Raw genomic sequence first — 17,923 nt, 5'->3', positions numbered from 1 at the left:
GCCATCACGTATGTGTATCAATATTATATTATCAAAATATTTAAGTTGTGCCTCAAGGAATTTAAAGTTCTTATTTATTTTTATAAATAATAATAATTTTTTAGTATTCTACGATTTCTTATTATCTTCATAATTTCAATTTCTCATAAAAAACTCAAATTAATATTGTACTCTAACGCTATGAAATAAGCGCACTTACAGCTTGTTCACAGACTGCGCATGCGTCATTAGACAAAGACAGAGGAGTTTTTAGAGTTAAAGTACACATATTAATATATCAATCTATGAATTGGATTTTATATCGAGAATGAAAAATTTTTTTTTATATTACTCTATTTATCGACTTCTTCCGAATCCGCACTCACACATACATATGAAATATTCAGATACATTATTCTTTTATACCAAAAGCTTCTAGCTCATTTCTGAAAGCACATTATTATTCTTTCCTATAATGACAAGGATGCATAACAGTTATTTTGTACATATAGAATTTTGAAAACTTAGTGTTGCAGATTAAAGTCACGAGGCGACTGCACAAAAGTATAATTTTCTAATTTTTTTCGTTTTTTACATGAAATTGTAATTATCCTTTGTTATTGTCTATACTTTATTTCTGGAGAAGGATTTACAATTCTATGAAATTAATTAAGAGCAAAGCATATCTGAAAATAATTAGAAAATAATTAGTTTAATCAGTAAAACAGACGACTCTAGCATCCCCTTAAATTAGTAAATTTCTTATAACCTTGATCTTGATATGTTGCACAGTTTGAATATTAATTAATTTTTCTTTATACATTAATCGATGATTTGGTATAGCTTTTGAGAAATACTTAAATAAATTTCTTATTTTTAAAATTTTATTTTTTTCTATATAACACTGTGTGTATGTGTGTGTGCGTGCGCGCGCGCGCCCACACACACACACACACACAATATTCAGAATTATTCCAAAGTAGTATTTTTGTTTTGGTTATACCATTGATTTCATTTATCAGTCATTAGTCGTGCTTTATTTGCTGTCAGTATTATTATTCATAAATTTCCTAGTGTTATCGATAAAGTGAAATCTCCATGGTGCTTAGAGCCGGCGAGATCAATAATTGTTTTGTTTTACATGGGTTTTTGATTTTTCACGCAAAACGAGAGTTACCCAGACACTCCCATACCATAAATACAATAGTTGTCAAGTAAAATTTTTAAAAGTTACTTAAAGTAATAACTTTGATAAAATATATAAAATTATAAAAAATGTTCATTAATTTAAATGAGAATTTATATTTTAAATTTTATATAAGTTTATTTCGAAAATTGTACGATCAGACTGCCAATTAATTTATAACGGAAAATTGATCAGTACTTTCACCTGTATAAAATACATCAAGGTCATATGTATTTTTATCTAATTTTATTATTATTATTACTGAACACAAGCCATAATTTTACACAGTGGCACTATGTATTTACTACTAAAATGTATTATTTTTATTTTAGAATGTGATAACACTTGGACTCTGTTTACCAGCATCATGCTCTGTGAATGATATAAGTTTAATTCTAAAAAGGATATTCCGCGATAGAGTTCTTCTAATTAATGACCTATATTCCATAGACTTTGAGCTGATTCAGGTTAAAGATTTAAAAAACAATTATAAATGGTTCATTAGTGGAGCCATACTTGTTATTTGGTATGTCAAAAAATTGTAAAATATAATAAATATATATATAATTAATAATATAAATAAAATAGTATATTTACATGTTATACATTAAAAATAAATTTAAAAGTAATTAATTTTGAATAATATTGAAGATATTGGATATATATATGTACCGCATATTTATTTATTAATTTTATACTTACAGCGTTATTTTAGTGCTTTCAATTTTTATGGTGATAATTGGAACGTTGTATGATATACTCATAAGTCAGAAATATTTAAATAAGAAGAATAAAATCGACACTAGTAAGTATCACTAAAAACACTTCAAATTTTTTAAATTTTAACAATATTCTTGTGCACATACATACGTATATACACACAAAGTATTCGGCAACAAGTAAAAGATTTAATATGTTGTTGGTGCGATCTATCATATGAAAGAAGGAACATAACAGGTTTACACGTTTAAATCAACGTAATAAACGTATTCTTAATAATATTCAACAAACACTATATAATGTATACTTGTTACAATAAAACGGAATATAATAGATAATATAACATGAACGTTAATGTAACAGTCATGTTAATTGTAATTTCTCCACTCATAGGATGCTACAGTTACATAACATGAATGTAACACAAAACTGAAGTATTATATAACTGCAATATAATAATCTAACTATTGTATAACGATTATATAAACTAAAATGTTATATAATTGTAATATAAAATATTTTATTGTTATGTAGCTGTTATGAAAATAATTATAGTGCAGTTTTATATATATTAGAACATATAATTCCAGGGAAATCAAGTTCTTTAATTAATTTTGAACAAATTATAAAACAAAAAATACTTTCTTAGTATAATTTTATTTAATTTTATGTAAAATTAATTTAAGAACTTGATTTTCTGGAAATTGTAAGTCCTAAAAGCAGGATGTTAATAAACTTGCGCATAATATTCATACCATCATGTAGTCCATGAAAATCGAAGACGAAAAACTTTAATATTTTTCGATTCCATGCGTACAGGTTTTATAATTATTGTTGGAAGATATTGAAATATGGCCAATAAATGCACGGGTATAACGAGGGGATATTTCTCCTCACGCGCAGCGACGATTACGTCTCCATTGCGCTCGCATCGCTCTGTTATACCGTGCGTTTATTGGCCGTATTTCCATATTTTCACTACTTTCCGACAATAATTATAAGAGCTGTACGCATGCAATCGAAAAATGTTAAAGAGTTTTTCGTCTTCGATTTTCGTGGGCTAATGATATGAATATTATGAGGAAATTTATTAACATCATATGTAAATATAAATAACTGCATTACATGAATGTGAATGTGTGTAAAAATAAACTATTATAATAAAGTATAATATGTATAATAAGTATAATATGTACAGTGTAAATGTAAGCAAGCACACATGTGTTTAATATACAATATATATGTATGTATTATTTTTTATTAAGACGGGCAGGTCGTGGATGACGAAATGTAATTGGTTAAAGTTATGAACTGGACATTTTATTAAAACACGTGTACACTTGAGATAAAAAAGAACCGCGTACTACAGACACGTATGACGAAAGTGAAGAAACCATGAAAGATAATGAGAAAGAAAAGTCGTGGCGTTATTACTGTGAGCAGCGCCATTACCGCCCGTAAGAAAAAATTATGTAAAAATTACTGCACAAAAAATTGCATATTTTTGTGCATGAATTTTTACAGATTTTGTATAAAGTTTTTGCCTTCAGAATTTTTCTGTAGAATATTTTGCAGAATTTTATATAATTTTTCTGAAGGCAAAAAACTTAAAAAAAAAACATTACATACACTTCTGCAAAATATTTTGCAGAAAAATTCTAAAGGCGAAAACTTTGTACAAAAATTTGTAAAAACTGCAGAAATTCATGCACAAAAATATGCAATTTTTTGTACAGTAATTTTTGCATAATTTTTTCCTACGCGCGAGTATAGACAAAAGATTTATAGAGAGAGAGAGAAACGAAGTCGCGGAACTTTTGGACAGTGTATAAAAATAACTAATAATATTGTATACTAAAAATGTATACAAAATATTTACACAATATTTACAAAAACAAATTATAATTTATACAAAATGTACGAATGGTAAAATAGTAGATAACCTTTCTATATATGATAAATTGATTTGGAAACAGTTTTGTTTGATGCACAAGTTAACATCGCAAGAACAAATAATTTTTCTGACATTATTTGTGCTTGAGTATATGTGAAACAAGTCGAATTTTGTTGGAAACAGATCTGCCATTTTGAATTTTGCAATGTTAAAGTTATATTCGAATTTAATGACCTCAAAAAGCAATATAAAGTAAGTTTCAAGCAAATTGTATTATTTGAAAATTAAATCCGTCATATTGAATCTGCTATAATAGATAACAAATTTTAAAATTTAGATGATAAGATCATAAAGAGCGACTAAAAAATTATTAAAAAACTGTAGTTTTGAAATAGTATTTATATTAGAAAGCTTCAAAGAATTGATAATATGATTTAGAAACATTTTATCAACGTTATTTTATATAATTTTTTAATAAAATTTAAATGACAAATACAGATAATTGACAATAGAACAGACATGATTTCTCTTTTTGTTTTTCTACAAAAAATTCGTAAAGTTAGTTTTGTTTTGATCCGTTTACACATATATCCTTTTAAATATTTTCGTAGAAAATGCATCTGAACCTTTAACACTTATAATTAAAAACAAAGTCTTCATTGCGATTTTATTATTTTTTATTTTTGTCTTATTTTATTGTTTATAATCATTCTTAAATATCTTTTTCTTTTTGTTGCCGAAAACATCCTGTATAATCATATTTTATTATACATAGAATGATGTCATCCCTGATTAATTAAAGTTCATGTTATATTTTAATAAAGTTTAATAATACATTTTTTTCACAACTATTCTATCTATAATATGTAACAATTCGTTTATTGTTTGTTATTATTCATCATTCGTATAAACATTTTTAAAGTTAAGATTTTTGTCAATTTACCGGAGTATTGTATGCTGTCTATTATTTAATGTTTTATTAGATGGGAAAAACACAATTCAGATAATGGAAATGGAAGCGGATTTGTCTTTGCAGGAAAGTAGAATTGGAAAAATCTTAATGTGTTTCTCCGTTTACGCAAACACAAAAGTGATATTTAACACAAAATCGCATCCCGACACTGTGCCCGTTATTCACAGCTTAAAATTTCTGAGTATGTGTTGGTTAATCATGGCCCATACCGCAACTTATATAATAGACTACATCGGTAAGTAATTCGATAAAATGATTCAACAGATCAGTAGCCCAATAAACAAATTGTAAAAATCTATATCGTAAGATTTTTTGTTTTATATTAAAATTTTATTTTGTTTTAAATATAAATATGTCATTTTCTAAACATAAGTGCGCTATTTTTAAAATCAAATTTAGAATAGTCCTAATTTTAAATTCATGCAATTTGTATAGACGTAGATTTAAGTTATTAAAACAAACAATAATCATAATCGATTATCAATACAATATTTGTAAATTTGGTGATTTTACAAATAATACATAAATTCTTGCTAGAAAGTTTTTTAATATGGCAATCAAATTGGACAAAAATTGTGTTATATACAAGATAATATCGACAAATTGTCAATAGAATGATAATAAAATGTATTATAAACTTTGCCAATAAATAATCGCCAAATATTGAGCAAGACTTAATAATATATTGATTGCCAAATTGTTATCAAAAAGCGAGCAAGGTCTCGCATGCGTAACTCAATTTAACATGCTGTTTAAATTGCTGTTAAAAAACAATTTAGCATCAAACTAAATTGTGTAGACCTTGCTCGCTTTTTGACGATAATTTGCTGTTAAATTATGACGCAAACTTTGCAAACAAGCTGATTGTAAATGCTAGTTTTATTATCAAATTTTGAGTTAATTTGTAACCAATTCGACGACAATTTGATAACAAATTGTTTACTAACAAAGGGAACACCAAAGATGTTTCCTTCCGATTTTGCTGAGTTTTATATATGTTGTAGTCCTACCCTTTTTTTATTTCATGTTAAAGTAATACGATGCGCTTCTCAAACGTTCTCGAGAAAAACGAGTTTCTAAATTTGTATGTTTTTTCCCACGTAAAGATAAAATCTTCAATGGATCTTTTTTAAGAAACACATTACGTAGCGTTGGGTAAGTGAAGGTTTCACGGAGCCTCGATGGATGATTAACAGACGTTTCGTGGTTCATTGGTAGAGGTTTCACGAAGTCTCGATTAGTCGTCTCAAAAATCCGTGAAGCCTCTATTAATCGTCTACGAAATGTTGATTAGTCGTCCATCGAGGCTGCATGAAGTCTCTATTAATGATTCGCGTAATGTCTAATGAATATTTTTCAAGATGACAGATCTATTATAGTAAGATGGATTATCTATCTGACTGCCACTGTTGAAGTAAATATTCCATAGAACTATCCCAGCAAACACAAAGTTACATGTAACGTGCTTGTTAGTTGTAATTTCCCACTCAAAAATGTAATTGTAATATAACACGTGTGTTATATTACAATTACATTGTTGAGTGGGAAATTACAACTATAACAGGAACGTTATATGTAACTTGGTGTTTGGTGGGATGGAAGTTTTATAGATCCTTAATAGATGTCTAACTTCCGCCATGAAAGAAACATTCAATAGAGCCTTGGAAGTTTTCCATAGGAAAAAATTATGCAAAAATTACTGCATAAAATATTGCATATTTTTGTGCATGAATTTTTTGCAACTAGCAGTGTAACCCAGTCGCTTGACTACTGTATGTTGCTGGTTCAAATCTCTCTCCCTCTCTTTTTTTAATATAGTGAAATATGATATTATTTTTTCACAAAAAACAGTTTTATTAATAAAATAAATAAATTTTATTATATTTAAAAATTGCTTTATACTTTTTATTTAATTATGTAATTTTATATTATTTTTACAAGTTATGTTATGATACATTTAAAATTATTTTTTATTTACACAGAAAGCTTTTCTTGTGTTAGTAAGGATATCTTTTATTGCGCTATATGTATATATGTGGGCTACTTGAAAACTCATTTTGATATATATTGTATGCCTTATTAATTAATAAAATAGATCTTTTCAAACATTTATCTTTACTTTCTTACATTTCCTTTTTTGTTATAAAATGTTATAAATTGTAAAATGTTTATTATAAATTGCATAGCACAATTTGTAAAAATAAAATTATATAAATGTAAAATTATATGCATAGATAAATAAATTTTTGTTCCGGACTCCCCTCAGGATTGCTGGGGTGTTTTCAAAAGGTGCACCAAATCCTTTATATCGTCAAAACAGTATCAAACCCCCATACAATATAATATACAATATAATTTCCCCCTTTTTATCGATTTTTCTTCCTGTTTTCCCTTTCCGAAGCCAGCTTCTTTCCTCTTCCTTCTTGCACTTCTTTCCGTCCCTTTCACCACTTCTTCCAGGCCTCTTTTTTCCTTAATCTTCTTCACCGTTTCTTCTACCAGCCTCAGTTTTCTTTTTCATCTTTTCTTTTTTCCCTTTTTTCTTTTTCTTCCTTTTTTCTATCTTCCTCTTCTCTCGTTTTTTCCTTTCTTTATTCTCCTTCTGTTTCCTTCTCTCTTCTTTCTATCTCTCCTTTTTTCATCTGTTCTTTTCTCCTTTTTCTTTTGCACTTTTTTATTCACTTCTCCTCCCTTGTTCTCCTCTGTCTTCTTTCTTCCGCCTTTTAACCCTCTTGCTTCTCTTTCTTCAACTCTTCCTCTACCTCCATATTCTTCCTTACTTCCTCCTCCTTTTTGTTTCTTTATCTTCTCCTTCTCCCGTTTTCTTCTTTCCTCACTCTCCTTCTCCGTTTCCTTTTCTCCTACTTCTTTCTCTCTTCTCTTTTTTCCATCTTTTTTCTTCACCTTTCTTCCTTTGCACCTTCTTGTTCATCTCTTCTTCTCCCTTGTTCTACTCTGTCCTTTTTCCTTCGCCTTTTTCTATATAAAACTATATAATTTTTATTACATAAATATGAAGCAGGTTTTAAATATAATAAATTTTATTATTTTTATTCATAAAACATAGTTTTTTGTGAAACAATAATAACACATTTCACAGTATTTAAAAAAAAGCGAGGGAAGAGATTTAAACCTGCAACATATAGTGTAGTTCCCAAGCGCTTTACTGACTGAGCTACGCCGTTAGTTGCAAATCAGTTCTTACAACCAGATATATAAAGAACATGCAAATTTTTTAACTCATTTTTCTTGAAAACGTTTGAGAAGCGCATCGTTACCTTAACATAAAATAAAGAGAGGGTAAAACTACAACATATATAAAATTCAGCAAAATTGGAGGGAGGCATCTCTGGTATGCCTTTTGTGAGTATAGACGTCATGCACACTCAAAAGATTAACTTTTATAAAAGTACTTAAATATTCAATACTTGTATTCAATACATTATTTTTATAAATGCATCTATATAATTCCAGATGATAACTTTTATACAAGATTACATTATACATATAATTTTATAAATGTTTTTCGGTATGATCCAATTCTTGTTTAGTATACATAACGAGAACTGTTTTCCGTACGCAGACAATAAAATAGTAGGCTGGAAAATAAGCTCTGGTTTTGGCCCTCAAATATTAAGCAACGCAACTTTAGGAGTCGACACCTATTTCTTCTTAAGTGGATTTTTAGTGGCCTATTTTTATATAAAGGATAAATTGGATAAAGATCGAATACAACCATTCACTTACAGAGCAAAGATAAATGAATTCATCATCCTTGTAACAAGAAGATTTATTCGGTACGTTTCTTTTTATCTTGACAACAAAAAGGCGATAAATATCAGGGAAAGTTACTTTTTAAAAGTACCTATCGTTACTCGTTACTGAGATTCTCAAAAGTAACTTTAAATGTTTAAAATTACAAGAATTATTTGGATTAGGATATAGGATTATCAATTATTCTACAAAATATAAATTCGTTAAATTGTATTGATAATTTTTACTAATTTTTAATAAAAGTTAATATTTCATTATATCATCGTTTAGATTACCTCTGCAAGGTGATGAAACAGTATTATTAACACTAAATATTTTTTCAACAGCTGCGCTTGGTAAAGTCGTATTGAATTTAATGAATAGCCTTTTAGTTCCGGGCAGTCTTGCAATAAATTTAAAGGTCGATATTTATAAATATTTGTTTATAAGAGCTACGGCTCTGTAATTGGGCGCGTTCAGCAGATCAGTGAGCGCTCAGTGATTCTCTAATATGATTGGTTCTTGCCTTTAGTTCTTCGTTGGATTTAGAAACAGAAATCAATCATAGTAAAGTTAAAGAATTACTGAGCGCTTATTGATTTGCTCCGTCTGCTAAACGCGCTCATTGATGATTCATGATATCTTAAAACTGTTTTTATAAGATGATTTTGACTGTAAATATCGGTTGAATAAAGATTGGAAATGCAAAAATTATGATATGTCATAAGTAGAAAATTCAAACCATAATAAGTAACAGTAACTGTCAAATTTGTTAGCATTACTAAAAAAATGTAACTACGTTACCGTTAAGGCCATTGCACGTACATTTTCTTAATCGTAATCGTAAGAAATTGAGCAATACGATTGGTTAATTCAGTCGGTTATGACTAATTTGAGCAATGTGATTGGTCGAAATCTTACGATTACGATTAACCCTTCGAGGTCACACTGGGTGGTTACCACCCATCGTCATCTTTTAAATGCTGTATTTATGTAATTATAAAAGATATGCTAACAAAAAAATTCATGGATAAACTTGAATGTTTGAAAAATGTATTCTGATATTATTTAAGCAAAAATCTAAAACCCTTAGTACCTAAAAAAATTTTTTAATTTTCCAACATTAGAAAAAAAAGTTTTTACAAAATAAATCATAACTTTTTTAATTTTCAATATTTTTAACTAAAAATTTAGACTTTTATTGTTCATGTCTTGTACTTTAAGGAAAAAAATATGTCTTTGACTTTTATTTTATTGAAAAAGAGTATTTATTTTGCATACTAAACATCGAGTATTTTAGTATACTAAAAAACAGGTATTTTCATAGAAAAGTCATGTTACGATAGTATTTACTTGAGCGTCACTTTTTTGTTTGTCACGCAAAACCATTTTTTCCTCACAAAATAGATTGCGTTCTACCGCGTGCACGCAATGTTAGAATGCGTTAATCTAACGTTACATTTTCAAGATCACTGTCCATCTTGTCCACAGATTGCTCTGAATCGTTTGAATATGATTTTTCTCGACATCCAAATTAACATTGTTGAAATCATTACGTTCATCATTTTGTAAAAATTGTATTTTACATCGGTTGCTGTCGTAAATTATAGACCATTATGCTGCATATTTTCGAAGAATAAATTAACATAAAGATTTTTAAAAAATTCTGGGCATAAGAATCTGTATTATATCATACTTTTACACTTCTTAGACCACAAAAAACACAAAAATTCAAACCACTAAAAAACACAAAAAACTTATACGGAGGTCACACAGGGGTGGCTACCACCCTACCTTGTCTTTGGACGACTGCCAAAAACAAACCAACGCGACTTTCAGTTAGAGAATAGTACAATAGCATAGATGAAACCTTGAATTACAATTAAATGGCGTTACTAGTATCATTTTTTCTTAAATCGGAAAGATATAATGTGTTGAATTTAAGCGATGGGTGGTAACCTAACCACCCAGTGTGACTTCGAAGGGTTATGGAAATGTACGTGCAATGGCCTTTACAGTTATAAAAAAAAAGTAACGTCGTTACCAATCCGTTATCAAAAAGAAGTAACTGTAACGGTAACGGCGTTACAAATAACGCGTTACTTCTCAACCCTAATAAATATTATAATAATAAACAAAATAAAAACGCAGACAAATTGAAAAAAGTTAGTAATTAATGTAAAAATCAATAATAACCTAGAAAGCCAATGTCCAAAGTCGAAATATAAGACTTCTTGAAGATTCTTTAGACATTTTTTAGGCACTTTTTAAAAATATGACAAAAAATATTTTAATGTTGTCTCATGGCTCGATTGTAGATATTGTGCTATCAAAAAAAAAAAAAAAATCAATCAGGGAACATTACTTTATAAAAATGACGGATTACTCTTAATTAAAGTAACGGGTTGTTGCGTTTTCACAAAGTTTTGAAAATCTATTTTTAGAGTGGGAGCCAATTGTTTATGTTGCTATTTAATTGGTTCAACTTGTGGTAAAAAAAACTACTCAAATTGAGTTTATATCGAAAGTTTATACCGAAATTTAAATGTTAACATTTTTATGAGTTTATTTTCAAATTTAGGAATGTACAGTACACTTCAACTTTGAGTATTTACACTGAAAATTGAGTTACAATAAAACATTTGAGTGTGTACACCTAATGAATGAACGTTTACATTCACATTTGAGCATAAACATTGAATATTTAAAAGTTTACTTTCAATACTTGGGTATGATACTCAACAGACAAGTAAACTCTAAACTTTTAAGTGTTATTATCAAGGTTGAACTACTCTCAAGAGTCACTGGAGTGTAAATTTTCACAATTGAGTATAATTAACGTTGAAATATTGAATATGAACAAATATTTGAGCATTCCCATGAAAAAAGTGATTTAAATATAATCATATATATGACGTCATATACAATTATATATGATCTATATATACTAGTATCATATATAAATTATCATATATAAATTATATATGTGCACTATATATAATTTATACATGATTTATATATATTTATATACACTGGCGCAACAAAAAACAAGACAAAAATTTTGACTAAATTTTTAGGCAATGTTCAAAGTGATGCAACTTTACGAAAAATCATCCAAATTACGTAAACTTTTTTTAAATTAAAGGGCAAAGACTCTACTTTAAGAATCCCTAGGCGAAAGTTTGATTCATTAAGTTTGATCCTTTTGTATTGCATGAAAACCAAACATGTTTTTTTCATTGAAAAAAGTCAAAGTTTATCATTTTTCACAAGTTTCTCGTTAAAATCTTGTTAATATTAATCCAGATTCTTAAAGTTTATTCTTTTCTAAGCAATTTGAAAAAAAGAACATGCGATACGATGTTTTTTTGTTGATTATACGCAAGTTTGTATTGCATTTTAGGGTATTTTAAAGAATAAATACAGTATTCTTTGAATGAAACGATATCAATATTATATTGCACATTAATTTTATTGTTTAACTTAATTATATCGCCATCATCAGAATGACCCAATGTACACCAGAAGCGCGCCGTTGCTCGTGCTTTGCCGCACTCCTCCTTCTTTCCCCTCAGCACTGACAGCCAATGCTTGACACAGTGGGTCGTCCTATAGCTCGAGCGGCTCGGCACTTCCTTCGGCGCGTTTTTATTCGTACAGTTTTAAAAATTAATATCAGCTGTCATTGGAGATCCAAAAACTATAGTAGCCTTTTTTGTTCACCTTGATTCCATCTATTTTTCCCTGAAGACTTTCATACCTTATGCAGGACATCCTGTATAACTCAAATATAGGAATCATATATGCATTATGATTTATATGTATATCATATATGAATTATAACTGGTTATGTATGGCAGTATATTTAATTATATATACGGTTTTTTATGGGCTTATAAATAATTACATTTCCCAGATAGCCAAATGTCTTGATGTTGCAGTTATGTTGCCAACAATCGTGCAGTAACTAATTTAGACTCGGAACAAGGTGAGATAGCATTATGTCTGTTAGGTTGAACTCATATGAATTCTATTTTTAACAATGGCAAATTGATAGCAACATGTCAGCATTAATTTGTTATCAATCATTTGTTGTTGCCATGTTGCTGTTATTGCAAACAATATAATGTACGTATCATTTTTGCTGATTGTTTCCTTTTTTAAATATCCTCAACCGATTGCATGTATGAGTAATCATGTTGCTGAATTCGTAGTGTATTTTATTTCGATGTCAACAAATGTATACCAAATCTATAACAACACCTGCAATGCATTAGTTTGCTCAAAATGCTACATCACGCTTGGTTATCTGGGTTAAAGTAAATACTATTGTAAAGCATTATCATTGCAATTTAATTAAATTTGTTTTTAAAAGTAAAGAACATATTTTAAATATTTTTTATATAAAATAACCTAGGAAGAAATAAATGTTTTTTTAACGCTAATATGTCTGTTACAATGCTCTACAATAATTATTTGTATTAATAGAAAAAAGATTATGTAAGCTTAAGAATGAAAATATTGGGAAATATTTATAAGAAAATAATATATATGTCATAAAAGTAATAGTAGTAAAAAGTACTATCTTTTTAATTAAAAAGTAATTAATAATCACAACGAACAATTTGTTAACAAAAATGGTTATAGTGTATTATTCATTGTAACTATTAAAAAATACTTTAAATTAATACTTTATTTTAGAGTGTAAATTAGTGCTGAAAATGTTGTTTATTCATTGAACTGTGTAGCGAGTTGGTTATTAATTCTTAGGGTGCAGTCACATGGGGCCAGCGTACAGCGTACCGGCGTATGACGTAAAGAAATTAGACCAATGTCTGTGCTAAAACGAGCGTAAACTTTGTGATTGGTCTAATTCCTTTACGCCATACGCTGGTACGCTGTACGCTGGCCCCATGTGACTGCACCCTTATTCTCAATTTAAGAGTTACAAATGTTACTCTAAAGTTAAAAATAATGTTTAAATTAAAACTGTAAAAGGTTCAAACACTGAAAAATTGCATCCACATTGCAACAATCTTCCACCGCAATGATGCAATATTGTAATTACGAAATGTTAATGTACAATTGTTGGTGAATTGCAGATGCTTTTCGAAAAGGTACAAAATAAAACATCATAGCGATATTACAGCGCAACAAATTTACCATAATACAATGTTACTGAAATTTAACGAATAATGTTATATATTATATAAGTATAATTTTCTTTTATAGAAATATTAGTGAATATTTATATCACAGTATATTTTTATTAATTATATTTTAATTAAATTATTTGCAATTATTTTGTACATTTGATTATTATTAATATGATCTATTAATACGATTCAAACAAAAATTGGTTATCATTACCCGATACAAATTTTTTATATGTATACACATATATATAATTATACGTAATTACAGAATTATATATAATAAAAATACTAAAAAATTTCGCATTGTTCACCAATATGATCTAAATAGAAATCGATTATCGTTAACATCTATTATCCTAAAATATTGTAAAATATTATTTTATTTAAGTATTTTATTATTAAAATGCATTATTACAATAAATTATTTTATTATTATATTAAATTATGAAATTCTGTAATGTTGTTATGTTTCCAAAACATGTCATGTTGCTACAAGTATGCTAGTATACTGGCAATACAAATATTGCGGATTTGCATCTCTGTAATCTTTGTATAACGTTGCACTGTAATCTTGCAACTTTGCAACATTAACGCAATGTAGCTGCAATAATCTATATCATATGGGTAATAGTGAAGTTAATTCTCAAGTTGAGGTTTATACTCAAGTTGTTATCATAAGTAGACTCCTTTATAATTTAAATAAAATTAAATACAGTTGTATAATTTATATATTTAGAAAAATTTTTAATGTTCGGGACACTGTATAATTGAACTATTTATCTTATTAAAAATTTTATTTTCAGGCTGACTCCGGCTTATATGGCGGTATTAGCAATATCACAATTAATATCGACTTGGTTCGATAAGACTTCACTATTTTATATATATGAAAGGCCACATGAAACTTGCTCTAAGTACTGGTGGAGAAATCTTATCTACATAAATAATCTGTTCGGTTTAAAAGAAATGGTACAAATACATTCAGTTTAGCACAAATTTAACTTAAAAGTACACGTAGAGAATATCTTCAATCTTAAATCTTCTTTTCTTTCCTTTAAAGTGTATGAGTTGGAGTTGGTACCTGTCCGCCGATATGCAATTTTTTATGATCGCTGTGGCTCTGTTAATTTTGTCAACAATGTAAGTCAATTATTGACTACAGTCGTACAACATATTCAGTCAGGAAAATGTTAGCAGAATGTCAGCAAACTGGTAATAGATTTAATAAAAAATGTTAACAGACTAAGCTCATCTGTAATGCATCTTGCTAATGTTCTGTTGACAGAATCTATAGACATTCTATGTCAGCAAATTGGTAGCAGAAATTGAGCTGTTAGAGAGTCTGATTGACGGTAAAAAGCGAGCAGGACACAATCTAACGGCACTCTGAAAATAAAAATTATGGAAGTTACTTATCGTAGTATATTTTTCTGACTCTGACTTTTTTGCTTTTAGACGCCATATTGAGTTCGTCATTTTGTAAAATTGAAAAATAACTAAATATTTATCTTTCGTGTGTATATAATATGTAGTTTTGACTATTGTACGCATGCATAGAAGGTTAAAAAAGAGAAAAATCATTTTAACAGCATCCAAAATATTAACAGAATGTTGCCAGCAAACTGGCAAAAGAATATTAGAAAATGTTGACAGACTAAATACATCAAAGATCCCATTGAAATAGCGTTCTGTTGACAAAACTTATTGACATTTTTTATTTTACAGCGAACGCAGCAGAAGTCAAACAGATTCTGCTGTAAAACACAGCAGAGGCTGCTGCATTTCTTTTGTCAATTTATTGTCAGATTATTATCACACGTTCTGCTCATCTTTTGTTGCCAATTTAATGTCAAGTCTCGTCAGCAAATTCTACTCGATTTCTACTACAAGTCCGCTCATAGAATATAAACAGATTTTGTTACATTTCTGGCAACAGTTTGCTGACATCACAGGTACTATGATGCCCTCCCTCCAGTCATCCGCTCAAACCTCCCCCTTCTAAATCCTATTGCAGAATTTCCTTGCTCACTTTTCCAATCTTTCCCCTCTGTATTTCCAAATCTTATTTGGTATCCCATCCATCTCAGATGCTTTCCTTCCCTTCAACTTTTTAAATACTCCCTTGAATTCCTCCCTACCCACATTCTCTTCCGTATTTGATCCTCCATTTCTTTTCCCTCCCATATATGTATATAATTACTCTTCCTTCCACCCCTTCTAACAATTTCATAAAATGCACCTTCCACTCTTCTATCTTTATATCTCCTTATTTACTCTTTTCAAACATCCTCCTCTCTTCTAATCTCCATTGCCAGTTCCTCCCATATCTCACTTTCTTCCCTTTTCTTTTCCTCGCACATGTTTTTATATTCTATTCCTTTCCTTCAATATTCGTCTCCTTGTTCCCTATTTTTTCCCCACCTCTTCAAACCTATCTTTACCTCTCATTTCTTCTTCCTACATTCATCGTTCCTCCCTTTATCTTTCCTCTTTCTCTGCTTCCTATTTTGTCTCTATGTATCCTATGCTTTCCCGTGTAAGTATTCTCACGCTGTTCCTTTCTATACTTCGCTTTTTCTCAGACCATTATACACTCTTAAGGCCATCACACAATGTGAGAGTGAGTGAGTGAGTGAGTGAGTGAGTGAGTGAGTGAGTGAGTAAGAGAGAGAGAGAGAGGGGGGGGGGAGTGAGAGTGAGAGGGTGAGAGGGTGAGAGTGAGAGGAAGGGTGAAGAGTACACGCGTGGAGGTATATAGGGAGGAAAAAAGTCGGGATTAAGGGCCTAAATACAATGCCAGGCAACAGGCAATAGGAACAGAAATAAAGAAAGAGAGAAGATCCTTTCTCTCTTTCATTATTTCTGTTCCTATTTCCTGTTGCCTGGCATTGTGTTTAGGCCCTTAATCCCGACTTTTTTCCTCCCTATATACCTCCACGCGTGTACTCTTCACCCTTCCTCTTACTCTCACCCTCTCACTCTCACTCCCCCCTCTCTCTCTCTCTCTCTCAATCACTCACTCACTCACTCACTCACTCACTCACTCACTCACTCACTCTCACCTTTACCATCCTCTTCTAATTCCTCTATTCCACCTCACAAAAATTGCACCTTATTCAACGTGCCCTTATCTTACGCACCAGAAATAAAAATCATGTAGATGTTTATAAAATATCTCTGAAAATTTTTAATGTTGTATGAGCATAAATCTCATGTATTTTCTGGGAGACTAAGAATAAGCAAAAAATTGTACGTATTATCCAATTCTTGCTTGTTTTATTGACTTTATATTTTCACTCATTTGTTAATTTTTATATAAGCCAATATATTTATATATTAATATTTTTGTTAAATTTCAGTTATTTTTATATAGCTGCAGCTATATTGAGTGCACTTTTAATAGGTTCAATTGTCCTTAGCGGTTATCTTTCATATATTTATGAATACGTCCCGACGTAAGTTATTAACATATTGTTTATCAAAAGATTAATTAAATTACAAAATATTTTTTTATTATTACAGATTAGATGAACAATATAGGCTTATAGATGTATTATACTTCCCATCATGGACTAGAATAAGTCCATACATTGTCGGAATGATTACTGGTTATGTTTTAACGCAATTAAACGGAAAGTTGGTTTTAAAACGGGTAAAAGTTTGATTTGTATTTTTATATTTTATATCAATTTACTTACCACGCATAGACGCTTGCAACAACATTGCTGCAACATAATATTGTAGTAGAATATTACAAAAACATTGCAAAGATTTTTTTGTAATATTACTTTAGTAATGCTCCAACAATGTTTCAAAAATATTGGGAAAAATAATTTCTTCTGCTTGATCTGCAAACAATAATGCGCTGTCATCATTAAATGGACGCGACAAAGTTTTACTTCTTGTAACTATAAAATAATCCAAGATAAAATAAAAGGTGCATTCTTGTAATATTTTTCACTCATATTTTAATGAAATAATTTCCTTGAAAAGACGAGTCTTCAAAATTCAGTTAGAAGTAAATAATAATTGAGACTTTTGATAATAAACTTATAATAATAAACTTTTAGTATTTTGTATAAAAATCAATTCAGGTTCATATTTATGGAAGTTATATGTTGCTTTAAAATTTATTAAGGCGTTATATACAGTCAGTTCAGTAGACATATGTCAAATCGGCGTTTTAGAAGCACCAAGTGCAGTGGAAAGTCTTTTGTGTGGAGCTGGAATTGATAACTCTGTGTAAGTTAAAAATTCCTACA

The 17,923-nt window shown here is 29.3% G+C and overlaps 1 protein-coding gene across 4 annotated transcripts in view; it reads left to right on the top strand.

Moving 5' to 3' along the window:
• Positions 1 to 17,923, top strand: part of LOC105832220 (nose resistant to fluoxetine protein 6) — a 31,657-nt gene that overhangs the window by 10,104 nt on the left and 3,630 nt on the right. For 3 of the 4 annotated variants that reach the window (XR_001138723.3, XM_012672960.3, XM_012672965.3), the window contains exons 3-10: positions 1,498 to 1,691; positions 1,870 to 1,970; positions 4,763 to 4,987; positions 8,336 to 8,549; positions 14,465 to 14,630; positions 14,722 to 14,801; positions 17,021 to 17,116; positions 17,184 to 17,313. Coding sequence is in view for 3 of the 4 variants with exons in the window: in XM_012672960.3 (XP_012528414.1) it covers positions 1,498 to 1,691; positions 1,870 to 1,970; positions 4,763 to 4,987; positions 8,336 to 8,549; positions 14,465 to 14,630; positions 14,722 to 14,801; positions 17,021 to 17,116; positions 17,184 to 17,313 (1,206 nt within the window). In the remaining variant the exon portion in view is untranslated. The remainder of the gene's footprint in view (positions 1 to 1,497; positions 1,692 to 1,869; positions 1,971 to 4,762; positions 4,988 to 8,335; positions 8,550 to 14,464; positions 14,631 to 14,721; positions 14,802 to 17,020; positions 17,117 to 17,183; positions 17,314 to 17,923) is intronic. The other variant, XM_012672961.3, reaches the window with a different exon arrangement.

The sequence above is a fragment of the Monomorium pharaonis genome, chromosome 7, assembly GCF_013373865.1.
Source record: "Monomorium pharaonis isolate MP-MQ-018 chromosome 7, ASM1337386v2, whole genome shotgun sequence".
NCBI classification, from domain to species: domain Eukaryota; kingdom Metazoa; phylum Arthropoda; class Insecta; order Hymenoptera; family Formicidae; genus Monomorium; species Monomorium pharaonis.
Note: the sequence above shows the minus strand (reverse complement) of the source record. Positions and strands in the feature narration are given on the sequence as shown.